Source organism: Rhododendron vialii, chromosome 7a (genome assembly GCF_030253575.1).
Source record: "Rhododendron vialii isolate Sample 1 chromosome 7a, ASM3025357v1".
Lineage (NCBI taxonomy): Eukaryota > Viridiplantae > Streptophyta > Magnoliopsida > Ericales > Ericaceae > Rhododendron > Rhododendron vialii.
The window spans coordinates 38,883,390-38,910,376 of record NC_080563.1 but is presented as its reverse complement, the minus strand read 5'-3'; the positions used below and the strand labels follow the sequence as shown (position 1 = coordinate 38,910,376).

Below are 26,987 nucleotides of genomic sequence, written 5' to 3'. Positions count from 1 at the left end.
CTCCATAGATTTACCTCATTAAGAAAACAAGCATAATACACTTGTTTAATATATATACAAAAAGGTTTACTATCTTACACCAATCCTACTCTTCTTTTGGTACAAACGAAGAACGGTCACATGGATAAAGAATCCATTGAGGTATCCCCTATAAACTCTGGGAGCAGCTGTAGTGCAACTGCCTTAACATATAATTAACCTGTTAACTTTGACTACAAAGTGGTATAACATCACCACAGATTATAAAAAAAAATGCATAACAACAATGGTTGGTTTAAATATCATATTCCTCGATGGGCTATAGTCCAATGGTTGTGTATCTTGGGGAGGTTGGCCACTAGGGATGGATTGCATAGCTGGGGAGTTATTGACTTGACCGTGCTACTTGTGTGCTTTGTAAAAATTCTGATGAGTCCCATGAGCACTTGCTCGGTTGCCCTTTTTCTTTTTCTGTGTGGCAGCACTTTTTGGTGAAAAATGGCATCCACAGGCCTTGCTTCCTTTTGCTTAATGAGATTCAGTGGATCAATGTTCATAGGGGTGGTGCTAACTTGCAAAGCCTATTGGTAAAGTTGTCTTGTGCTTCAGTTGTATATCACTAGTGGAGGGAGAGGAATCGGCACATTTTCCAAGCCATGAGTTCTACTCTAAATCAGATTATTGGTGCAGTTGCCTCTAATATTCATGACAATATGAGCTCTTTGAGGAACATTAGGAAGTCTGATGTGAATAGGTTGCTCAGCCTGAATTGGAACTTTTCAAGCAGGGTCTTTGTAAACTCTTAATACTTGTTTGTTTTTCCTCTTTCTAGCTCTGATGAGGTAAGTGGTTGGCCTTGTGCCGTGTTACTTTTTTTGGGGAATGCCCCTTAGTTTTGTTGGAGTGGGGTATGCCCCTAATTTGTGTAATGTGGATTTCTAATAAAATTTTACCTTACCCCAAAAAAAAAAAAACCCACACTAGGCATAACCTATAAATACCACATGACGGCGTGTAATATTTTCACAACAATGACGTATAATACTTTTAAATGGGACAATCATTGCCAAAATCTATTGTACTGCGTCCCCCAAACAATGGGGACACTTTAGAATTTTGCCTCGTAGCATCTTCACGAGTCCAACTCTTTTGTTGAGATCTATCTGCAAATTGGCAGTGAAAGTTGTTTAAGCAAAGACCAAAAAGAAAGGCACATTATCTCTACTTATATACTAAGATCATTATTCACACTCAAGAATAAGAAAGAGGGACTTTATCGATCTCTTGGGTCATTATAGTCAAATCAATATAATCATATACAAGTTAGCAGAGAGTCCGTTACAACTTAATTTTTCACTACAAGAATACTTCTAATCCACTACGTATTTGACGTTATGCTTTTTTTATGCTTGCAGACTACTACTCCGAGTGTAAGAAAAGAGACAAGATAACTAGTTCCTCTAATATACTTCAAAAGTGTAGTTCTAAGGCATTCAATATTTTATCACATCACTGTTACATTTAGAACATACAAAATCAAAAGCTCCGAATAAGAACATTCGTAACTTCTAATTCCAATACCATAATCAGAACATACAAAATACACATCCAACTAAGCAGAAAGTCTCCAAAACTACTATATATGGATACTAAAATAAGAAGAAAAAAACAGCTACATGGCAAAAATCCTAGGGCTGATGTTCCAATCCCGAGCCAGTAGTCTAATATCATATGAGCCCTTAATCCTTCTCCATTAGCAGATAGTTTCTCTAACCCTTCTACATAACCCTCTGATTCCTACTAGAAACACATTTTGGGTTGCTCTTTCCAAAACGCAAGACATTAAAATTAAGGGACACTAAAATGAGCATAATGATAGCGTTACATGTGCTAAAAGAGTGAATACAACCAATTTTGTTGCTAGTAAAATACAACCAGTATTTCAGTATGTTGTCATCTTATCAGCAAAATAGCGTTTGTATCTAAAGTTGAGCAAACACAACTCAACTCACCATAGAAATAGGGAGAAGGATTTGTGGATTAAAATCGACAAAAGAAACCAAGACAATGAATTTTTGTAGCCCACATGGCATCTTTTGAACTTGCTCTAGGTCGGAGAGTAAAAATTACCCAATAGTTTCTCTGAAAGATTTAGGGTTCAAATTTCAGAGAGATACGAAGGGAAAGAACCGATTGATCAAATAATGAAAAATCTGGAACACAGAGAGAGAGAGAGAGAGAGAGAGAGAGAGAGAGAGAGAGAGAGAGAGACCTGTCGTCTTCGTCTTCTCCAGGTGCGGTGTGGCGTGGAGGAGAAACAGATGGATGTTTAGTGAGAGAACGAGAGAAGGAAAATCTGGAACAAGAGAACGATGTTTACAATGTTTAGAGGGGAGAGAGAGAGAGAGATTACAGCGAGAGGAAGGAGGGAGTAACCCACCTGTTTGTCTTAGATCGTCTTCTCTGAATCGGTGTTTGGTGTGGCTAAAGCTGGTGAGAAAGAGTGAATAGATGGAAAGACTTGGGGCTAATTTGGGGGAAAATCAGGAGCGGGCTAATTTGGGGGAAAATCAGGAGATACCGCGGGATATTTCGCGCCCAAATAATTGGGGCTGGGGGAAAAAGGAACAGGTTATACTAACGGCCCATAGAAAACCGTGGCAACAGTGTGGGGCTATACTAACGGTTCATTGAAAACCGTTACTGTATGCCCAGTTCTAGTAATGCTTTAGAAACCGTTACTACACCCAATTTTTACTAACGGTTTTTTGAACCGTCGCTAACAAAACCGTTGGCAGATCTCGATTTTCTTGTAGTGTATGCATGTATGAGGTTTGGAGGAGTAGATCTTTGGATTGCCTACTTGCCTATTCGGCTATTTTCTCTCTCGGAAAGAATAAGCCCTATATTTTAAGCTCTTCGTAACCTAGCCTCCTCCGTCCCTCGGGACCAACAGAGGGTAGTACAGGAATATTCACCTGTTGCCCATCGACTACTCCTTTTGGCTTGATCTTAGGCCCTGACTCACCTTCCGTGGACGAACCTTGCGGAGGAACCCTTAGGTTTTCGGGGTATTGGATTCTCACCAATGTTTACATTACTCAAGCTGACATTCTCGCTTCCGCTTCGTCCATCACTGCTCGCGCGGGTGTTTCCATCTAAGGCGGAACGCGCCCCTACCGATGGATTTTTACATCCCACATCAATGAAAATCCTAAACTTTTTGGAAAAAAAAAAAAAAGAATAGGAGAAAAACTTCTGAATCGAATATAGGTTGTTATTAATGGAAATCCTAAACTTTTGGAGGAATAAAAGAAGGCAAACGCTAGTTGATGACCCTGTCCTGGCGCATAAGTTAGAGCATATTAAAAAGTTGGACAACACCATCTTAACTTATGCCGGTAATTAATTACATTGGCAAATGAGGAGTTCTCCAACTACATGAATTAATTGAAGGACTGGGGGAAGCTGCTGTGCAGCTTCGTGCTGCACAGCGTGCTGCGCACCCGCCGGCGAGGCTTTGCCGGCATTGGTCTAGCAAATGGTTAAAGTTTAACGTTACTAGTTTATGTAAGCATAAACTTTAACGTTACTAGTTTTTAATACAATAAGTTTATATAATTTTTCAGGATGAATGACTTTTGGGTAATATAAGGGGGCAACTGTTTGTAAAATGAATTACTAGTTTTTAATAAAGTTTTTCCATTGACCTCATTTTTTGTCAGTGAGGTTGACGAGGATGATACGTGGTAGTTGTCATCCCATTGTTTGATTACATTTTTATTCTTCTTTTCTAGTTTTATGTAGTTTATCTTCTTTTAAAAAGAATAAAAAGAAATAAATTTTACTTGCGTATTGGGGTACTATTGGAAAGTAAAAGAACTCCAATCAATGATGCATTTAATGTTGTTTATTTATCCTAAACAAATGGTTATTGTTGATTACAAAACAGTTAATGTAGAGTATAGTAAGGTGGTGTTCCACTTTTTCAAAAAGTATTTTTTTTCAAACGAATGTAATTTCAAACTCAAATATAATGAAAATGAAAAATATTTTTTCAATTTTTTTTGCACCGTTTAAAATATCTTAATGAGATCTATCAAATAAGATTCATATTGGTAGGAAAATTATTTGCGTAAATACATGATTTTTGAACTTGAAATTGCATTCTTTTTAAAAAGTTCTTTTTTCTACAAAAGTGAAATGGCCCCTAAATACTATAATATACTATATTTATTATGACTAAACTATTGCCCCACGGACCCTTATTAGCGGGACCGAAAAAAAGAATAGGGGAAAAACTCTGGAATTAAATAGGTGGAGTGAATTAATTCGGCCATAACCACTTTTCATGGGATGAGAGTATTAACCTGCTCAATGAATCAACAAGAGGTCTTTCGTTTGCCAGCCTCGTCCAGTTACAATGAATCAACGGGAGGCCTTTCGATTACATCAAGAGACCTTCCGATAGTCAAGTCGTCAATTTGTTTCGTAAACAAATCTTTTATACCCATAAGATAAGAGATTTGAAATTTTGTACGAATCACAAAATGGCAAAGATTTAGCTAGGTTCAGCATGGGAATATCTTCCTTGAACGAATGTTAATTTCAAATGCTTACTTCTTCGGATAGTGATTTCATGTGTGTTTGCTTGGTCATCTCTCCATTCACTGCTATCTCAGTCTGTTTTTCTTATCTGTTCTGCTATTCACCTATCTTGGATTAGCTTGGTTGCCAAGATCTAGACAATAAAGTGTTTTTTTTTTCAAGACTTTAATCTAACTAATTTAATAATTGAACTCAAAGTACCAGAACCTCACAGTGTGGGCAGGAAAACAAACTCAAACTACGAAACTCAGAGAGAGGGAGTGTGCTGAGATTGTCACCATTCCTCAGGTCAGCGATGCTAGGGGCTTAGGGCTGATGCTTGCTGAGAACTCTTCATGAGAGAGAGAGAGAGAGAGAGAGAGAGAGAGCTTGCAAATTAATATTCAAGTAGTACAAAGTAGGATAATTGGACTATTGGGAGTAAATTTGTCCTCCTTTACAACAAAGATGAACAAATGTTGATATTTTGTCCTTCAGCAATATTCATCGAATAACTTTAAACACATTTGTGCTTGTATTTGTGTTTGGACACACTCCGAACATGTGAGTCCGTTGTATTATGCCTATTGCTAATTAATCATCCTATTCCACCATCTGTGCCAGTAAAAGTTACTTCACCCCTCTCACCGGATGATCCGAATGAGGCAAGAAAGCTGGGCGACACAAGTTGGTGAAGGGGCACAAAATGTTAAAGAAAACAGAAAATTCTCATATGAATGCATATTATGCATTTCACAGGAAAGAGTATTAAAACTAACGATTGCGAGGACGAGCGTAGAGCCATTCTTGCAAGCGCGAGCGAAAGGTCCTACTGAAAGATTACGTGACTAATAAGAACTGACCACACCCATAAACTCACCATCAGATTCGAGCCCCGCCATTGTTTCCGGTGGGAGGCAAACCTCCAAATCCATGCTTCCGCCGCCTTCATGCCCTGGATACGACGTCACTTTCCCGTCGAACTTATTTGCGTACCCACTCCGAACCGCCACCGCTCTCCCCATCCCAAACTCATTCCCGTACATCTCAAACCGCGGCGAGCTCCCCATCATCAAACTAAACGGGTCGAAAAACTGCGCAAACTGGTATATAAATGGGTCCTTAACCCAATTACCCACCCACTCCCTTACTGCCGCGTCGCAATGGCCCGTCACCGCCTCGTGCAACCGCCACGCTGCCCACCCGAACCCGTGCCCGAGCAGTTCCCCTGCCGAGGCTTTTCCCCTAACTATTTGAATTGAATTCCCGAAGTACTCGGTCGGCAACGGCGGGTCCATCCGGGCTCGGTTATTCGCAACCATTCTGCAGCTTGTTTCTTGGTCGTGCGGGAGGCGGCGGGCGCGCGTAACGCACCTCCAAACGAGTGCGGATACGGCCTGGAACGAGGAAATCTCGTTGGTTTTGGACTCGGAATTGGCCTTGGATTTGAGTTTGGCTATGGATACTGATGACAGGTGGAAGATTCTCTCTTTAAGCGGGGGTGGTTTGAATCTGCTTATGAACTGATCGTGGTGAGAGAAAGGGAGGTTGAGAACAGGGCCATACCCCTCGGGAAACCAGCGGGTAAGAACTGGGGGCCGGGGAATCTCGGGATTCTCTTCTCGTGCACGGAAGGCGTGGGACAGCATTTCAAAGAAATGCCAGTAAGATGTTCCGTCAACCACCATGTGGTTTATCGAGCAACCGATGAAAACCCCATCGGTTAACTCCGTGACTTGAATTGACAGCAGCGACATCGAATGTCCATCGTGATTAACCGCCCTGTCGTGGTCAAAGAAGGACTGAACAACCATGGGAACATCAACGGGCGAAAGTATGTCAGAAACAGTTAAGTCAGCAGTTGCGTAGATAAATTTTGCTCCGGGACTATTGTTACAATCAATGTAAATAGAGTAAGAAGGCGGATTTTCTTGTTTCAGGGTTGCGAGTCGACCGGAGAGGGGGTAGAAATGAACGAGGGTGCGGGAGAGGGAGTCCTTGAGCCTGTTTAGGAGAGATTCGACTGGGTTTTCTTGATGATTTGTTGTTGTTTGGGGCTTAATGAACAGGAGACCCTTTTGGATGTAATGCACAGAGAGCATGGCTATGTCCCATGAGGCCAAGTGGATTGGAGGCTTCACCTCTTCTGCTGGATATTGTGGTTTGATGAAGCACTCCGAGATGGTTTGAACAATTGGAGGGTTCATGGTTAGCGGGATATTGTGGTTTTATGAAGCTCTTAGTTGAAAATCAGTTGTGTTTTAATATGGAAGCTAGCTTATGTAGTTATGTAGGAGATCGAAAATTTGAAGGTACCCAACAATAATTCATGTGAACAAATTGTCCTGGTAGGTTACGATAAAAAAAAAAAAAAAATGTGGGCTCCTTTTCTTAGTCACCATTCATCAACTACTGCTACGATAAAGAAAAATTGTGGGCTCCTTTTTTTACGATAAAAAATTGTCTTGGTAATACTGACAGCTGTGGATATTTTATACTAGTTGAGAACATTCTGAGTACATACCTAGACTTTGTGGTAATTCGTTCTTAGAAGGTCCTAGTTCTGAGAATGTTCTTAATTTTGAAAACGTTTTCAACTCTGACAATATTCCCAGCACATATCTGGACTTTATAGTAATTGAAAAGAGTGTTGCACCTTAATAAGAATTAAGGAACAATTTTCTGTATCTGATCTGGCTCCTTTTCTTAGTCACCATTCATCAACTACTGCTACCTAATGGCTAATGCTTAATTAATTTATAAATAAGTCGATACTTTGGTTCGTAAGCACATCTTTTACTATATTTGAACGAATCTCACAATGGCAACGCTTTTACTTCTTGATCAGATTGTGGTCCTGTTTCGCGTGTGTTTCCTTATTTCATCTATCCCTCCAATGCTGACTTAGTCTATGCTTTTACTCCTTGATCAATTGGGCTGTCAACATGGCAGGAAAGGACAAAAAACACAATTTTCTAATGTGTTAAACAACCTTCAAAAGTGTATCGAAATTATAATTTTATAAACTATGCGATTAAGCTTTCAACCAAGGGTTAAGATGTGCTCTACGTCAACTTTTACTATTCTTGGCTCTTTTTCATAGTCACCAACTATTGTTGGAAAAAATACAATATGATCGATGAATTCCAGAGTACACATTTCATTAACAATAAATTCGAATTACAGATTACAAGTTACATAGACAGAATACCAAATGGACTGAAATACATAAACTGAATCGACCCCTGAATTAGTCTCCTTAAAATAGATTTACCGCCGTATCGTTGAGAGTGAAAAGTTGACCGGTGTCTGTCTCCGAGGATAGAATAGCTAGACTACGGCTAGCGGAAAACTACTAGAAAGCCGTCTTGGGGCAAACTTAATGAACATCTGCCTCTCTCTCACAAAAGAATAATATCGGACTGGACAGTGTATATTTCGTAGAACTTATGATGAGATGAAGAATGAGATGCCCAATATATACACCTCAGGTGACCCTTGATTTGCTGCGAGAAATTGATTTCGTGGCCTTGAATACACAACCATGAATAGGGGGCAGTTACGATTGGGGATGGTGCAGGATGTTGTGGCGACGGTGACGATCGGTTGTGATGGTGTCGGCGTTCATCTTTCTTGGCGGTCTCTTGACCACCGGATTGTCTTCTTCAAGTAGTACAAACCAGGATAATTGGACTATTGCTAGTAAATTTGTCCTCCTTTACAATAACGATGAACAAATGTTGATAATTTTCCTTCAGCAATATCCATATAGGCCATCCATAAACTCACCATCAGATTCAAGCGCCGCCATTGTTTCTGGCGGGAGGTTAACCTCCAAATCCATGCTTTCCCCGCCTTCATACCCAGGGTAAAACATCACTTTCCCGTCGAACATATTCCCGTACCCGCTCCGAATCGCTACGGCTTTTCCCATTCCAAACTCATTCTCGTACATCCTAAACCGCGGGGAGCCCGCCAATAGTAACCCATACGGGTTATGCCCACACGTGTATAAAGCTGGATCCTCCATCCACTTCTCCACCCACTGTTGCACCGCCTTACCGGTGTGGGCCTCCACCGCCTCGTGCAATCGCCACGCCGCCCACCCCAATCCGTGATCAAGCAGTTCGCCAACGGAGGCTTTTCCCGTCAATCTGCTCACCAAATTCCCGAAGTACTCATTCGGCAATGGCGGGTCCATTCTGCTTCGGCTACTTGCAGTCATGGTGCAAGTGGTTTCTGGATCGTGTGCAAGACGGCGGGCCCGGACCACGCACCTCCAGACAAGCGCGGATACAGATTGGAACGAGGAAATCTTGGTTGATTTTCTTTCAGAATTAGCCTTTGCTTTCAGTTTGGCTATGGATCCCGACGAGAAATGGAAAATTCTCTCTCTCAGCGGGGGCGTTTCAAATCTCCCAATAAACTGCTCACGGTGAGAGAAAGGCAGGTTGTGGATAGGACCGTGCCCGTTGGGGAACCAGCGTTTAAGAAATGGGGGTCGAGAAATTCCAGGATTATTATCCTCTGCACTGAACGACAAAATCTCGAAGAAATGCCAATAAGATGTTCCGTCAATAACCGCGTGGTTGGCCGAGCAACCGATAAAAATCCCATCGATTAACTCTGTGACTTGAATCGACAGCAGCGACATCGAATGCCCGTCGTGATTAATCGCTCTGTCGTGATCGAAGAAGGATTGGACGACTACAGGAACATCAACAGGCGAAAGAATATCAGCGACAGTTAAATCCGTAGTTGCATAGATAAATTTTGCTCCAGGACTATTGTTGCAATCGATACACACAGAGTAAGAAGGCGGGTTTTCTTGTTTTAGGGTCGCGAGTCGACCGGTGAGGGGACAGAAATGAACAAGGGTGAGAGAGAGGGAATCCTTGAGCCTATTTAGGAGGGATTTTACTGGATTTTCTTGATCAGTTGTTGTTTGAGGCTTAATGAACAGAAGACCCTTTTGGATGTGATTCGCTGAGAGCATGAATGTGTCCCATGAGGCCAAGTGGATTGGAAGCTTTACCTCTTCTACTGGATATTGGGGTTTGATGAAGCACTCTGAGATGGTTTGAACAATTGGAGGGCTCATTTTAATGGGATATTGTGGAGAATTTTCTTTTCAGTGCTTGATGAAGCTAAACCTTCACCTTGGTTTAATTGAAGATTAGCTATGTTGTATTGAGTTTTAAGCCAAGCCTGTGGAGTTAAAAGTTCTGAGCTACCAAGGAAAGAGATTCGCTTGACCCAGAAATTCCGCTAATAGGATTTTCCCAAGCAATTTCGGGGAAAGGGAGGATGAGTGGGTAGTTGACGAATGGTCGATTTGACAAATTTATAAATATGTATTCCATATTGAGAATTGATATCTATTTGTTACTAGTAAAATTTTAACATATTTGAGATTTAGATATTTCAAGTCTATCAGAAATCGTCACGTGTTGTAAGGCTTAATAGATGAGAAACGGTATTTGCCGATTAAATCTCGTCAAGTTATGTGACCAATTAAGCGGTACCATGTGTCAAAATTATGCAATTATTAGTTTATCTGATTTGGTGAATCAAATTTACCCATAATGTGATATAAAAATTATATTTCTTGTACCGCTTTCAATAAAATCACTATTTTTTTAATCAGCTTAGTAAAATCAGTAGTTAACCTACATTTATACGCGTATAGGCCCCTTTCTTAAATATATATATGTTATGGAAATGTCAAGGGTAGGGTTAATGCCACAACTTCATTTCTTGGTGCCATGACCATTACATTTATTTTTCGTTTTAGTTGCTAGCCTTCTTTTTCTCTCCGAGTGTAACTACGGGGGTGTCCCCGTGAAACCTCCTCCAGTGAGTTCGTATTGTACATTGTTTTGCCACTGCCTACATAGACCTCAAACGCATTTAAAATTTTAAGCATTGTTTGGACTCTCGAGCAGCTGATTGGAGCTGGGATAGGTGCCAACCTCGTTGGAATGTGTCATTTGTGCTTGTGATGCTATTTTTGTTTGGTTTGTTCTTGGTTTTCCCTCTTGTACTCTTCTCTCTCTCTTTTAATAAAAATCTTCTTTGTTGTTCAAAAAAAAGTGATGGACTCACTCCTAAACTTAAAAAATTTTAAGTTGGTTTTCTCCTTATTTAATTTTTTTTCGCATTTGTTAGTTTTGCGTCACATTTTTGTGAATTATTGATTCGTCTCGACGAAAGGAATCGAAAAAGTAATTTTATTTATTTTTACCAAAGTATTTTGGGAAATAACCACTTTTTAGAAAAACAAGTCAACTTATTTCACTTATTCTGCTAAAAAATGGTTATTTCTCAAAATACTTGGATAAAATTAAAAAAAATTTCACTTTTCCTATTCCCCTCGTCGAGACGAATTCATAATACACAAAAGTTAGGGGCAAAACTAACAATTACAAAAAAAATTCAAATAAGGACAAAATAACTTTTTTTTTTTTTTTTTTTAAGTTTAGGAGAACTCAACTAATAAAGCAATTTTTTGCAAAATGTCAAATCATATATACGAAAGCATCTCTACTATCCAATTATTTTACTCTCTTTTTTTTTTTTTAAAGATTGTAGCCGGCAGATCATTTGAAAAATGAGATACACAAAATATTAGCTTACTGTAATAAATTTACCCCCTTTTGTCTCTTTACTCCTTGTGAGCCATCTTTCTTGCAAATTCTATACTATACAAGAAGTTAATGGATTGGTTTCCCAGTATGCAGTAACTCATCTTTCTGCTATATAGGAAACTCCTGCCTACCTACACTTGCAACTTCACTTTGATTGGGCCGTACGCATCTGTAGCATTTGTTGGTTTAATTTAATATTTTACTTTAATTTAATTTTAATCACGTGGGTTTTGTAAAGGAGGTAGTAATATATACAGTTAGAGATAAAGGAGTGGGAATACTTTTGAATTGGTCTCCTTGTTTTTCTCCTAATTATTAGTAGCATATTGTTGAGTAAACCCAATTTAGCTTGATTATCTCCTATTTCTTCTCCTACATATCAGAAAAGTTGATTGCTTAAACTGTATATAAATCTAATCCCTCTTTTCGGCTGAAACACACTGGTGAAAAACTCTTATCAATATCTCTGTCTCTATCCTGCTTTAAAAACATACAGAATGATTATCACATATTTCCTACGTACTGCTTTTGTTCTGATTAAATACATTCAGCCATCATTTTCCGATCGATATAGATTATATTTGCTACAACATTTTATTTGGATTTCGAGTGTCGGGAAACTATATGGTTCGTGAGTTCAATTCACTGCACAGAAGAGAACTTGAAGGTCAATATATCTTGAGGAAGGAGTACCATTCAACCTTGTGCAATAGGAGGCCTATCGCATATATTTTCTCCAACTGCATTAACATCGAATAGTATTTGAGAAAAAGTTTTGTCCGGATCAACCGACAATCCATATTTATCCGTAGGGCTGCTTCAAAAATCCGTTGAACCGTTGTGAGCAAGAGTAAATTGAGGAGAGAGAAACATGGAGACGTGAGGAGAGAAACATAGGGAGGAAAGACTGAACGCGAGTAAATTGGGGAGAGAGATATGTGGAGATGTGGGGAGGAGATGTGAATATGGAGTATAAATTATCCTTGCTGGTAACGGCCTTTTCACCAGTTCCCCGTGTAGGACTTCTTTTTGGAGGGAGCACGCTATAGTTTCCTCCTCCTATCATTCTACCGATAAAAAAAATAAAAAAACAAAATACAAAAAATCAAGTCTCTTGTGCGCCATTCTCCAGTCCTCTTCTTAAGGTACGTACAGACGTTCTGGCCAATTCCTTTGTTTCATGCTCCTAAATCATTCCATATATCCTGTAAATTTATTTCTCATTAATATAAAACAGGTGTGGTATAATATATACGCACGTATTGTGTGTTGGTCTTCTATTATTTGATTCCAATTTATTTCGCATGTATGTGATTCAGCCTTCTAGTCTTTCTAAGATTGAATAATGATCGAGCAATAAAAATGCATGATTTTCTTGAAAATGTCTTCGTGAACGAATATTGATTGATTTTCGCTCGCATATTTTATGAAACTATGAGGCGCAATATAGCATTTATGAACATGATTGGATGTTTCATTCAAATTGAAAGAAGCATAAAACATACACAAAACTTGATCCTTAGATCCAACCAAATAGAGCCGTGGAAACCTATCTCCATTTTAATTTGCAAAATAAAACCGGAACCAACAAATACAGATACACGAACTGATTCGAGCCAAGCAGTTGCTTGAATTTTATTGAGCTTTCAGATGGAGTATTAAAGTTTTCCTAACCCAATAAGTGTATAAACCAGGGGTCAAGAAATCGAACAAGCTTCCCAGTAGTTTAGATTTTGAAGTTTGGCTAAAAAAATAAAAGATCGGAAGTTACAGATAACGAAAGAGCAGCTATTAGCAGTTTGCATCCTCGTCGTCGTCGTTGTCATTCCCAAGCAAAGAGAAGGCAAAAGAACAATTAGGGTGAAAAAAAACTCCGTTCGTGTAAAATAGAAAACAACGGCCAAAAACAAAAATGATGAAATTGACGGAGTTTTGATTACGACTCATTAGGTAAGACTATCAACACTCTAATAAATTTTGTTGCCTATAAAAAATAAAAAATAAATAAAAAACTCATTTATTTACAGGACCCTATATATTTTCTGCTTTCACCTCAAACAACTGCCAAAGCCGACGCATCAGCTGTTGCTTCTGTCAATGAAAACCGCAGGCTCCAACCGTGTTTGTGAGATCCTTGAATTTCTTATAAACCCATTTGTAAAAATTTTTGTTGATAGTGGAATTAGACTCCGATCCCGTAGATGTACCTCAAATTTGGGAGAATCACGTAAAATTGCTTGTGTCTCACTCTCTTGTGGCCGGTTTTGTGCATTTCGATGAAGTTTTTTCATGCCTTCGTGGTTTATACTTGTGGGAATTCGGCTTATTATTCCTGACACTTTATTGGTTTTTTTATTTTGTAGATTAAAAACAGATATAGGTTTCGACGGACTCTATTTGGTTGGATCTAAGGATCAAGTTTTGTGTATGTTTTATGCTTCTCTCAGTTTGAATGAAACATCTAAACATGTTAATAAATGCTATATTGCACCTCATAACTTCATAAAATATGCGAGGCGACATCAATCAATATTCGATCATGAAGACATTTTGCATGAAAATCATGCATTTTTATTGCTCGATCATTATTCAACCTTATAAAGACTAAAAGGCTGAATCACATACATGCGAAATAAATTGGAATCAAATAAAAGAAGTCCAATACACAATATGTGTGTATGTATTATACCACAGCTGTTATATATTAATGAGAAATAAATTTATAGGATATACATGAACAAAAATATATGCAATGATTTAGGAGCACGAAACAAAAGAATTGGCCGGAACGCCTGTATGTACCTTAAGAAGAGGGCTGAAGAATGGTGCACAAGAGACTGAATTTTTTGTTTTTTGTTTTTTTGATCGGTAAAATGATATGAGGTGGAAACTACAGCTTGCCAACCCTCCAAAAAGAAGCTCCACACGGGGAACCGGTGAAAAGACCATTACTTGCTAGGATGATTTATAGTCCATATTCACACCTCCTCCCCACGTCTCCACGTTTCTCACTCCCCAATTTACTCTCGTTCAGTCTTTCCTCCCCATGTTTCTCTCTCTCTCTCTCTCTCTCTCTCTCTATCTCCCCCCCCCCCCCCCCCCACGTTTCTCTCTCCCCAATTTACTCTCCTTCGGTCATTTGGAAAAGATGGCTCACAGTGTACAATCAAAAACAGATAATCAAAAGTAGACACATCAGTTTTTGATTATTCATTTAAGAGATTTTTAAGTTTAACACTATTGAGGACCTGAGGTCCACAATAATCACTTCTAATCCATAACCAAAATAAGGTGTCCATTACAATTTCACACACACTCTCTCTCTCTCTCTCTCTCTCTCTCTCTCTCTCTCTCTCTCCCCCTCTATTTTCCGTCATTCACGTCCCTCTATTATAAATATATCAAACATATGGTGTTCTTCCTAGTGTTCTCTATCAAAATAACACCGAAACTTTTTTTCCCCTATTCCTGAAGCCTATCTAACCAAACTAATATCACAAATTCATCACTCTTTTAATCTACCAAAAACAATCATATGTGTTCTTAAATTTGGAAAAGAATGCAAGATTCTTCATGTACTCAACCCCAGGGGGAAGAACGGAAAATGAATAAAATAGAAATAAGAAAGAATAGTGAAATATCGCAATCCGGCAATGATGAGTTAAATTGTAGATGATCGAGAGATATGAGTTTCACTTTTGGAGAAAAAGAAAGAGAAATAATTTGTGAATAAAGTGAAGAATATAGAGAAGGTGAAGAAGAAAATACTAGTTGAAACATGCATGTACACAAATTTTGGAACCAATTAACTTATAAGGTGTGGAGTTCACAAATTTTGATTATTAAAAAAGATTGCTAGTTTTGGTTATTCAAGCTCAAAATTTGATTATTTCTAAGGGTGTTGCTAAGTTTGATTATACCATTGTGAGCAATCTTTTGTAGCAATAATTTATTAACTTTAATACAATTGACTTTTGATTATATCATTGTGGATGGCCTCAAATACAAAACTTTTTTCCCTCCATTTTACAAATTGCCTTTTCTGATCAAAGAAAAACATGGGTTGTTATGCATGGTTCCTAGCAGAGACACAGAGAAAAGGATCATCAAATGTCTTCCTCAAAAGCATGGGTTCGTATACTTTCGGAGTAAGTTTTCTTTGTACCTAGCATTCCCCGTTTGTATATCATTGGAGTTGATGGACTCTCTTCCATAATTTTGGGGTTTCTTATTTGAATAATTTTTGGAGCACTGTGGTTCAGATCAGGGCCAACCGCTTGGAAATTATAGTAGTATTAAGTTAAGAATTAACTTTTACATATTTATCCGATATGAGACTTAACATTCACACATGTCCTAACAAATATCCATTCAGATGTGAACCGTACTTTTGGGCTCCAATTCACATTGATTTTTTTTTATTTTTCAGTAATGATATTGATTCCGACTAATATCATACCGACGGCCGTGCTGGGCAGTCTCCGGTCATCAGACGGTTAATCCGAGCCGTCCAAAAATTCTTTAAAAAAAACCGAGTAGGCCCTCGTGGGAATGAACGGCATCTGATGTGTGTAGAGTGTTTGATCCAAACACCATATTTTTTGTATATACATACACGGAAAATATGGTGTTTGGATCAAACACCCTACACACATCAGATGCCATTAATTCCTATGCAATTCCTCTTGCTTTTTTTTTTAAGAATTTTTGGACGGCTCGGATCGGCCGTCCGGTGGCCGGAGCTGGCTCGGGGCGACCATCGGTACAGTTTCGGTATGAAGACCGTTGGTCCCTATAGCACTACTATTTATTTTTTTAATAAGTCATTCACGTTGCATTTTGGTTCCATTGAATCCAAACTCTCTTGATATTTTATTGTCTTCGAGCTAGGCTTATTCACGAACACACACCACAATTGGATAGCATTGAGAGAGAGAACGAGTGGCAATGACTTTTTTAAGAGATTTCAAATCAAAATTCAAGTGATACAAAAATATGAACCAAACCAAACCAATCCAAATCCTGCCTTGTGTCACAATTAATAGCGTTCGGCTACATAAATTTTATTTTTCTAAGTGTTGATAATGTGCTTTCAGCACATACCATTGAGGCCATCCATAAACTCCTCATCAGATTCAAGCGCCGCCATTGTTTCCGGCGGGAGGTTAACCTCCAAATCCATGCTCCCGCCGCCTTCGTACCCAGGGTAAAACATCACTTTCCCGTCCATTTTATTGGCATAACCGCTCCGAATCGCCACCGCTTTCCCCATCCCAAACTCATTCTCGTACATCCTAAACCGCGGCGAGCTCGATTCCAATACACCGTACGGGTTATACAGAGCAGGCCCACGTGTGCTTATAACTGGATCCTCTATCCACTTCTCCACCCACTGTTGCACCGCCGCATCGGTGTGGGCCTCCACCGCCTCGTGCAACCCCCACGCCGCCCACCCCAATCCGTGATCAAGCAATTCGCCAACGGTGGCTTGTGCCGTCAACACGTTCACCGAGTTCCCGAAATACTCGTTCGGCAACGGTGGGTTTATTCGGCTCCGGTTATTTACAGTGCACCTGAAAGTGGTTTCCGGGTCGCGTGGAAGACGACGGGCCCGGATCACACACCTCCAGACAAGCGCGGATACAGATTGGAACGAGGAAATCTTGGTTGATTTGCTTTCAGAATTAGCCTTTGCTTTGAGTTTGGCTACGGATTCCGACGAGAAGTGGAAGAATCTCTCTCTTAGCGGGGGTGGTTCAAATCTCCTAATAAACTGATCATGGTGAGAGAAAGGGAGGTTGTGCATAGGACTGTGCCCGTTAGGGAACCAGCGTTCAAGAATTGGAGGTCGAGAAATTCCAGGATTCTTTTCTTGTGCACTGAAGGTTTGAGATAAACTGTTGAAGAACTGCCAATAAGATGTCCCATCAACAACCGCGTGGTTGGCTGAACAACCGATGAATATCCCATCGATTAACTCCGTGACTTGAATCGACAGCAACGACATCGAGTGCCCATCATGATTGATCGCCCTGTCGTGATCAAAGAAGGATTGAACAACCACAGGAACATCAACAGGCGAAAGAATGTCCGCAATAGTTAAATCTGCAGTTGCATAGATAAATTTTGCTCCAGGACTGTTGTTGAAATCGATGTATACGGAGTACGAAGGCGGGTTTTCTTGTTTCAGGGTCGCGAGTCGACCAGCGAGGGGATAGAAATGAACAAGGGTGAGAGAGAGGGAATCCTTGAGCCTATCTAGGAGGGATTTGACTAGGTTTTCTTGATCATTTGTTGTTGTTTGGGGCTTAATGAACAGAAGACCCTTTTGGATGTAATTGAGTGAGAGCATGGTTATGTCCCATGCGGCCAAAAAGATCGGAGGCTTTGCCTCTTCTACTGGATATTGTGGCTTTATGAAACACTCTGAGATGGTTTGAACAATTGGAGGATTCATTGTAAAATGGGATTGTGGAGACTATTGTTTTTCTGTGCTTGCTGAAGCTAACCCTTCACTTTGGTTCAACTGAAATTTAGCTGTTTTGCATTGAGTTTTATGCACAGAAGCGGCCAAAAGCCAACGGAAAAAACCAAAAAAAAAACCTACATCAGCACATTTCTCGAGAAATTTCGGAGAAGGGAGGATGAGCGTGCAATTGAGGACCAATTTGACAAATCAGTTGCTATATACTCCCACCGTTTCATAATGTTTGTCCCATTCGCAAAATAAAGATGTAAAAATAATACAATTTTTTCAAGAAAATTTTAAATTTTTTTCAACAATTTATCAGATATCGATGAGTTCTTTAAATTATGAAAAGTTTAAATTTTTTCTTAAAAAAAATGCATTATTTTTGAGTTTTTATTCTCCAAACTGGATAAACATTTTGGAATGAAGATAGTATATATATTTATATATTTTATTTAGAGTGGACAGGTGAGGGGTCTATCTATTGATATTTTAAACCGTCTTTATCATCTAGAGTTTTATTCAACTACGCAAGTGTTTTTATATGTTAATACATTGATTTGTCCCTTCACCAAGTGGAGTAGTTAGTAGAGAGTTTCGATTCAACCTCCCCTCATAGTATGGTTAACATTAAATCTAGGGTTAAAATTCAACATAAAAAAAATTAGCATCATAAGGGTTGCTATCCCTACCAATAGTTTCCGATTCACGAGACTCATATATCGTGAAGACTATCTCAACATAGCAGAACAACCCCTCTCAAAGTGTATTGTTTAACGGCACGATCCGTCTAATGTTGTATAGTCCATCTCACAGACTATCCGAAAGCATTGAAAACTATCGTATCAGAGTACTGGATATCATGAATACGAACACGAAAGATAGATCGAAAGAATGAATACTTAATAACCACTACTCCATGAATCGTTACACTAAAAATCAATACAATAATACTATTCAGAGAAGCATCCTCGTTACCCTAGCCGGAGAGTTTAGCCGCTCATGATGGAGTTGATCATCGCGGAGTAGATGGTGGAAACCATTGTTCTTTGATCCATTCTCTCCGTCTTCTTTGTTTTTCTTTCTTCTCTAGCCTCTCTGTATCTCAAAAAATATTTCAGAACCATAAACAAAGAGCTAAGGTTTTATTTGTATAGTTTACGACTATAGCTTAGTAATAAAATATAAGAGAATGGGCCCGAGTCACCCGACCTTCAGGACCGGCCATGACCACCATCAGCATATGTCCAGGAGTCTGGCTAGCTGGTGGCAGTGATCGATCTGGACGGACATCACTCCAATCCGGACAAGATGCGCAAAACTCACCCGTTTTGCTTGTCTTTAAGCCTGTGTAGCTTGTGACAGTACTTGATTTAAAAACTTATCGAGTTCAACAAATCTGTTTACACTTGGTTTGCTCAAGCAATTGATTTCAAACAAATTATTAAGACTTTCAAAACATTGAGTATATATATCTCCAGTACTTTTTATGATATCCTCCTTGGAGTAGTCCTGGCCGGGCTCCTAGCTTCTTTTTTTCAAATCACCAACTAGTGCTCCTACCTAAATTGCTTACCGGATTCGTTTTTGCTGCAGTTACTGTTAGTAAATATGGGGTCGATCGCTTCCGGTCGCGATACCAAATCGCAACAAAGTCCCATAAATTTCTCAGTACTTTTACTAGCCCTGGAGCATCCTAATCAAGCTACTTAAATACTGACAAAAGTCCCATAAACTGCTTTGCACTAGACTTGACCCAAAGTTGTACATAATCTACACTAACTCGTCAAAGGAGACGATCAACGGTTCACTCACTTCTCCTTATTCTGTAATTTTTTAATCAATTTCTCTCTCCCACGCTTTCTGTGACATGGTTTGGCGCCAAAATGAAAGGCACTCCTTCACCTCTATCTTCCTTCTCTTGCAAAATGTTTTTTGAAATATCCAAGATAAAACCCAAAATTATAACCTTCATCCATGTCCAAACAAATCTCCACTCAAATGTGAACCATACTTTTGGGCACCATTCACATTCACATTGACATTGAATTTTGGTTTCATTGAATCCAAACTCCCTCTTGATATTGATCTATAATTGTCTAGTATTATTCACTTCGTTTGGTTCTCCTTTTAGAAATATTCTCTTCAAAACTTTTGACTGTTTCATCATCCGTGTTTTTTCGTCTTTAATGATTTTTTGTAAAAAAATTTACTTATTTTATACTTTTTGGATATACATAGCGTACTTTTATTCAAAAAGTAAAAGAATTTGTTAAAATGTTAAAAAAATTTACTAAAACCGAAAAAATACGCAAATCTATAAAAAAAAAAATTATCTCAAAATTACAAACGAAACGTAGTGATTTTCTCCGAGCTAAGGCTATTCACAAACCCACACCACAATAGCAGAGCATTGAGAAAGAGAACGAGAGAGTGAGTGGCTCTGACTTTTTTAAGAGATTACAAACCAAAATTCAAGTGACACAAAAAGATGAACCAAACCAAATCGAGTCTCAATTAATTGCAATCGGCGACATTAATTCCACTTTTCTAAATGTTGATACTGTGTCCGTCAGCACTTACCATTGAGGCCATCCATAAACTCCTCGTCCGATTCAAGCGCCGCCATTGTTTCCGGCGGGAGGTTCACCTCCAAATCCATGCTCCCACCGCCTTCATACCCAGGGTAAAACATCACTTTACCGTCCCTCTTATTTGCATAACCACTCCGAATCGCCACCGCTTTCCCCATCCCAAACTCATTCTCGTAAATCCTAAACCGAGGCGAGCTCGCTACCAATACACCATACGGGTTATACAGTGCAGGCTCATGACGTGTGTTTATAAGTGGATTCTCTATCCACTTCTCCACCCACTGTTGCACCGCTGCATCGGTGTGGGCCTCCACCGCCTCGTGCAACCGCCATGCCGCCCACCAAAAACTGTGATCAAGCAATTCGCCAACAGTGGCTTTTCCCGTCAATACACTCACCGAATTCCCGAAATACTCATTCGGCAACGGCGGGTTTATTCGGCTTCGGTTATTTACAATCATGCTCAAAGTGGTTTCTGGGTCGTGTGGAAGACGACGGGCCCGGATCACACTCCTCCAGACAAGCGCGGATACAGATTGGAAAGAGGAAATCTTGGTTGATTTGCTCTCAGAATTAGCCTTTCCTTTGAGTTTGGCTATGGATTCCGACGAGAAGTGGAAGATTCTCTCTCTTAGCGGGGGTGGTTCAAATCTCCTAATAAACTGATCATGGTGAGAGAAAGGGAGGTTGTGCATAGGACCGTGCCCCTTAGGGAACCAACGTTTAAGAATTGGGGCTTGAGAAATTCCAGGATTCTTTTCTTGTCCACGGAAGGTTTGTGATAAACTGTTGAAGAAGTGCCAATAAGATGTTCCGTCAACAACCGCGTGGTTGACTGAACAACCGATGAATATCCCATCGATTAACTCCGTGACTTGAATCGACAGCAGCGACATCGAATGCCCGTCGTGATTAATCGCCCTGTCGTGATCAAAAAAGGATTGAACAACTACAGGAACATCAACTGGCAAAAGAATGTCCGCGATAGTTAAATCCGCAGTTGCATGGATAAATTTTGCTCCGGGACTATTGTTGCAATCAATGTACACTGAGTAAGAAGGCGGGTTTTCTTGTTTCAGGGTCGCAAGACGACCGGCGAGGGGATAGAACTGTACAAGGGTGACAGAGAGGGAATCGTTGAGGATATGTAGGAGGGATTTGACTGGGTTTTCTTGGTCATTTGTTGTTGATTGGGGCTTAATGAACAGTAGACCCTTTTGGATGTAATTGAGTGAGAGCATGGTTATGTCCCATGCGGCCAAGAAGATTGGAGGCTTAATCTCTTCTACTGGATAATGTGGTTTTATGAAGCACTCTGAGATGGTTTGAACAATTGGAGGGTTCATTGTAGCAAATGGAGACTACTGTTTTCAGTGCTTGATGAAGCTAACACTTCACTTTAGTTGGTTAAACTGAAATTTAGCTGTTTTGTATTTAGTTGTAGGTACAGAAGAAGCCAAAAGCCAAACGGAAAAAACAAAGAAAACAACATCAGCACATTTCTCTCATAATTTGGCAAATCAATTGATAATCATTTTTCTGTTTGGATTGGGTAAGGTGAGGGGTCTATTTATTGATTTTTTAAATCGTATTATCATCTAGAGTTTTATTCAACTACCCAAATATTTTTTTTATCTGTTAAGGTGCTTGTAATGTACGTTGATTTGTCACTTCACTAGTAGTTCTACGGAATCTACACTAATTGAGTCCAATACAAAGTACATAAACTCAGAACAATTTAAAAACTTAAAGTTGTAAAAACGATGAACTATCCAATTTTTTATAAGAAGCCCCAACTTTTTATTATGTTATCCTTCGTGAAATCTAACACTCACATATGTCCTAACAAATCTCCTCTCACATGGGAACTGTACTTTGGGATTCATTCATTGAGCTAGCTTTAATACCCTTGCATCCAATCAAGTTCTAATTTAATTCTAGGGGAGTAAAAAACTAAGTCAATGTATCCTTAATCAAGCTCTAATTTAATACGGAAAATGAATGAAAGTTTGGATTTTAATTGATTAAGCTAAGATTTACTAGAAGGCTGTAAGGGTTTTGAAAGAGAGAAGGGACTGGAGTTTCGATTCAACCTCCCCCAATAGTATGATTGTGGTTCAACCTAGGGTTAATATTCAACATAAAGAAAGATCACCATAAGGTTGCGATCCCCACCAAAAGTTGCCAAAAAGATTCATAAGACTCATACTTCATAAAGAGTACTATCTCAACATAGCTGATCGTCTCATTGGTATGGCCCCTCTTCAAGTGCATTGTTCAACGTCATGATCCATCTAATGTCGTATAGTCTATCTCATAGACTATCCTAATGCATTGAAAATGTACTTGACAGGGTAAATATAACTGAGACCCCCCAAAGTTTCCCTTAAGTATAGATTCTCCCTCTAGGTTTGGAAAATGACTTTTAACCCTTCAGATTTAGTGATGCATTTCACTTACACTTATTCGTTTGAAATGCTTACATTTTTTTTTTTTTTGTCAAACAAAAATGCTTTCATTGAATTGTGGTGGACTCATTTTAGAGTCCCACACAAATAATCAGAGCACAATAGATCGTGTGAATAACCTTGTTCTAACGTTAATGGCTTGCTTTAAACTTTACCGGAAAAGAATATTGTTGAGATGTGGCTAAATAACCCAAGTACCTCATGGAACAACAAAAAAGAGAGGAGCATAATAGGACCATTGGGGGTAAATTTGTCCTCCTATACCATAAAGATGAACAAACGTTGATAATAAAAAGTTTACAAGCACAACTTCATGTCCGAACTATTCGATGCATGTGAATTTATGTGCATTGAATAATTTCATGCACGGTTTTAAAGTTGTGTTGGTAGCTATCCTCTTCATAATGTGTCCTTCAGCACTTAGAGTTAAGGCAATCCATGAACTCCTCGTCAGATTCAAGCGCCGCCATTGTTTCCGGCGGGAGGTTAACCTCCAAATCCATGCTTCCGCCGCCTTCATACCCCGGGTACAGCATCACTTTCCCGTCGAACTTATTCGCATACCCACTCCGAATCGCCACCGCTTTTCCCATCCCAAATTCATTCGCATATATCCCAAACCGCAGCAAGCTCCCCATCAATAAACCATACGGGTTATATAGTCCTGGCTCACGTGTGTAGATGACTGGATCCTCCATCCACTTCTCCACCCACTCCCGCACCGCTGCATCGGAGTGGCCCTCCACGGCCTCGTGCAACTGCGACGCCGCCCACCCTAACCCGTGATCGAGCAGGTCTCCGACGGAGGCTTTTCCCATCAATCTGAGCACCGAATTCCCAAAATACTCGTTCGGCAATGGCGGGTCCATTCGGCTTCGGTTATTTGCAGTGATGATGCAAGTTGTTTCCGGGTCACGCGGAAGACAACGGGCCCGGATCACGCACCTCCAGACCAGCGCGGATACCGATTGGAACGAGGAGATCTTGCTTGATTTGCTTTCAGAATTGGCCTTTCCTTTCAGTTTGGCTATGGATTCCGACGAGAAGTGAAATATTCTCTCTCTAAGCGGGGGCGCTTCAAATCTACTAAGAAACTGATCGTGGTGAGAGAAAGGGAGGCTGTGCATAGGACCGTGCCCGTTAGGAAACCAACGTTTAAGAATTGGAGGTCGAGGAATTCCAGGATTCTTTTCCTCTGCACAGAAGGTGTGCGACAAAATTTCCAGGAAATGCCAATAAGATGTTCCATCAATAACCGCGTGGTTGGCTGAACAACCGATGAATATCCCATCCTTTAACTCCGTGACTTGAATTGACAGCAACGACATCGAATGCCCATCGTGATTAATCGCCCTGTCGTGATCAAAGAAGGATTGGACAACTACAGGAACATCAACAGGCGAAAGAATGTCGGCGATGGTTAAATCCGCACTTGCATAGATAAATTTTGCTCCGGGACTATTGTTGCAATCGATGTACACAGAGTAAGAAGGAGGGTTTTCTTGTTTTAGGGTTGCGAGTTGACCGGCTAGCGGGTAGAAGTGAACAAGGGTGAGAGAGAGGGAATCCTTGAGCCTATTTAGGAGGGATTCGACTGGGTTTTCTTGGTCATTTGTTGTTGTTTGGGGCTTAATGAACAGAAGACCCTTTTGGATGTAATGCACTGAGAGCATGGCTAAGTCCCATGCGGCCAAGTGGATTGGAGGCTTTACCTCTTCCACTGAATATGGTGGTTTGATAAAGCACTCTGAGATGGTTTGAACAGTTGGAGTGTTCATTGTGGAGAATATTGGTTTCTTGCTTAATTGAATGTTAATTGAAACTTAGCTGTATTGTATTGAGATTTATTCCAAGCTTGCGTAGTTAAAATTTGGAAGGGACCAAGAAAAGAGATCACTTGATCCAAAAATCTGCCAATTTGATTTTTTTTTTTCCCAAGCAATTTCGGGGAAGGGAGGATGAGTGGGAAGGTGAGTAGACAAAGTTCAAGAGCCATTAATTTCATACATGGAATCCAAGTATATCCCCTTTGAATATGCGACCATTCAGCCCAACTGAGAAGACAAAAGGAACTTCTCCTTCTCTTTCTTCTTCCCTTGTCTGTCAATCGAAAAGTATTTAATTGGGCATGTCATCACATGTAAATGCGTGGCCTTTAATAGGGTGGTGAGAGAGTTGTGGTTGGTGGTTGCGTCCTAACAGTGGCGAAGCCATTGTCGGCCCACCGGAGCTAGACATGGCCCCCACTGCATTTTGTTTTTACTTGAATCGAATTAGCTATTGCTTTGTATATAGTTCAATCAACTCATCCAAATGTGCACACATAAATGATATTCTGTTTAATAACTCAATAATAGGATGAACAAGAAAACATTATCTACTTTATTTAGGATTCGGAATAGGTAAAGAACAAAATACTGCTCCAAAATCTAAAAACTCTCATTTGTTTCTAGTGATTGAACACTCAAGCCAACGTCGTATTACCAAAAAATATCAAGTCATTAGTTGATGGGATGTGCAAGATTTGGAATCTCTAGAATTTTTTATTTCATAGTGCTCCCACTTGTGCATATTTTTTGCTACGCCACTACATCCTAACATGAGTGATTTCCATGTTGTTCCCTTCAGCGCTTGCCATTGACAGCATCCATAAACTCCCCATCGGATTCAAGTTCCCTCATTGCCTCCGGCAACAAGCACACCTCCACATCCATGCTTCCGCCGCCTTCGATCCCGGGGTAAAACGTCACTTTCCCGTCAAACCTCGTGTCATAACCACTCCGAATCGCCACCGCTCTTCCCATCCCAAACTCACACTCATACATTGCAAACCGAGTCGACCACGCCATCACCAAACTGAACTGGTCCGAAAACTTCCCATTAACGTACATAATCGGATGCTCCATCCACTTCTCTACATACTCTCGCACCGCCGCGGCGCAGTGGCCTGCCACCGCCTCGTGCAGCCGCCGCGCCGCCCACCCGAACCCGTGCTGGACGAGTTCACCGGCGGAGGCTTTTCCTTTCACCAGCTGAACTGAGTTGCCGAAATACTCGTCTGGCAACGGCGGGTCCATTCGGGTCCGGTTATTCGCAGCCATGCTGCAGCTGGTTTCCTGGTCGCGTGGAACACTGCGTGCTCGTGTGACGCACCTCCAGATGAGCGCGGATATGGCTTGGAACGAAGAGATATCGAGGGTTTTACACTCCGAGTTGGCCTTACGCTTGAGTTCGGCCACAGATTCCGACGAGAAGTGGAAGATTCTCGCTCTATGTGGGGGCGCCTGGACTCGTCCGATGAATTCATCGTGGTGAGAGAAAGGGAGGTCGATAATCGGGCCGTACCCATCGGGAAACCAGCGATGAAGGACTGGGGGACGAGAAATTTCGAAACTCTTTTCTCCTGCACGGAAGGCATTCGACAAACCGTCGAAGAACTGCCAATACGATGTTCCGTCAGCAACCACGTGGTTGATCGAGCAACCAACGAAGATCCCATCGATTAGCTCCGTCACTTGAATCGACAGCAATGACATCGCGTGCCCATCGTGATTAACCGCCCTGCCATGCTCAAAGAACGATTGAACGACCACAGGGACATCAACGGGCGAAAGAATGTCAGCGACGGTTAAATCCGCTGTTGCGTGGATAAGTTTTGCTCCGGGGCTGTCGTTGCAATCGATGCACACGAAATAAGAACGCGGGTTTTCTTGTTTGTGGGTCGCAAGCCGACCGGCGAGGGGATAGAACTGGGCTAGGGTGAGAGACATGGACTCCTTGAGCTTCTCTAGCAGAGTTTGGACAGGGTTTTCTCGGTCATTTGTTGGGGTGGGTTTGATGAAGAGAAGACCCTTCTGTATGTATTGCATTGATAGCATGGCTAGGTCGAATGGGGCCAAGTAGACTGGTGGATGGCTTGGTTTTTCTAATGCATATTGTGGTTTGATGAAGCACTCTGAGATGGTTCGAACAATTGGAGGGTTCATTGTCAATTGAATAATGAGAAAATTGTTTTCTGTTTGAAACTCAACTGGGTTGTTCTATGGAGCTTTATCACAGAGCTTATGATAGTGTTGAAATGGGGAAAGTACCAGGAAGGAGTGGGATCCCACAAGGGAAAAATTAGTATATGGCTTGTCTGCGATTCAAATGATTGGAACCATCGGTCATCGTTTTCAATAATTTGTTTTGAATCTTTAACCGGTAATAATATATTTTTACCAGTAAAAAAATTCACGAACCA

At 40.4% G+C, this 26,987-nt stretch overlaps 6 protein-coding genes across 6 annotated transcripts; all 6 read right to left on the bottom strand.

The window, feature by feature from the left end:
* Positions 1-4,956: 4,956 nt before the first annotated feature.
* Positions 4,957-6,812, bottom strand: LOC131334657 (uncharacterized acetyltransferase At3g50280-like). Its single transcript, XM_058369789.1, has one exon. It carries the CDS (start codon positions 6,771-6,773, stop codon positions 5,415-5,417), a length of 1,359 nt encoding a protein of 452 aa, XP_058225772.1. The 5' UTR covers positions 6,774-6,812; the 3' UTR covers positions 4,957-5,414.
* Positions 6,813-7,699: 887 nt separating this feature from the next.
* Positions 7,700-9,913, bottom strand: LOC131334660 (uncharacterized acetyltransferase At3g50280-like). Its single transcript, XM_058369792.1, has one exon. The coding sequence runs from the start codon at positions 9,665-9,667 to the stop codon at positions 8,321-8,323; it is 1,347 nt and encodes a 448-aa protein (XP_058225775.1). The 5' UTR covers positions 9,668-9,913; the 3' UTR covers positions 7,700-8,320.
* Positions 9,914-16,138: 6,225 nt separating this feature from the next.
* Positions 16,139-17,853, bottom strand: LOC131334654 (uncharacterized acetyltransferase At3g50280-like). The gene has a single exon (XM_058369785.1). The coding sequence runs from the start codon at positions 17,668-17,670 to the stop codon at positions 16,306-16,308; it is 1,365 nt and encodes a 454-aa protein (XP_058225768.1). The 5' UTR covers positions 17,671-17,853; the 3' UTR covers positions 16,139-16,305.
* Positions 17,854-20,174: 2,321 nt separating this feature from the next.
* On the bottom strand, positions 20,175-21,899 carry LOC131334652 (uncharacterized acetyltransferase At3g50280-like). Its single transcript, XM_058369784.1, has one exon. It carries the CDS (start codon positions 21,620-21,622, stop codon positions 20,255-20,257), a length of 1,368 nt encoding a protein of 455 aa, XP_058225767.1. The 5' UTR covers positions 21,623-21,899; the 3' UTR covers positions 20,175-20,254.
* A 1,067-nt stretch (positions 21,900-22,966) lies between these two features.
* On the bottom strand, positions 22,967-24,758 carry LOC131334650 (uncharacterized acetyltransferase At3g50280-like). The gene has a single exon (XM_058369782.1). It carries the CDS (start codon positions 24,520-24,522, stop codon positions 23,158-23,160), a length of 1,365 nt encoding a protein of 454 aa, XP_058225765.1. The 5' UTR covers positions 24,523-24,758; the 3' UTR covers positions 22,967-23,157.
* A 428-nt stretch (positions 24,759-25,186) lies between these two features.
* On the bottom strand, positions 25,187-26,799 carry LOC131334651 (uncharacterized acetyltransferase At3g50280-like). Its single transcript, XM_058369783.1, has one exon. It carries the CDS (start codon positions 26,728-26,730, stop codon positions 25,369-25,371), a length of 1,362 nt encoding a protein of 453 aa, XP_058225766.1. The 5' UTR covers positions 26,731-26,799; the 3' UTR covers positions 25,187-25,368.
* Positions 26,800-26,987: the final 188 nt, after the last annotated feature.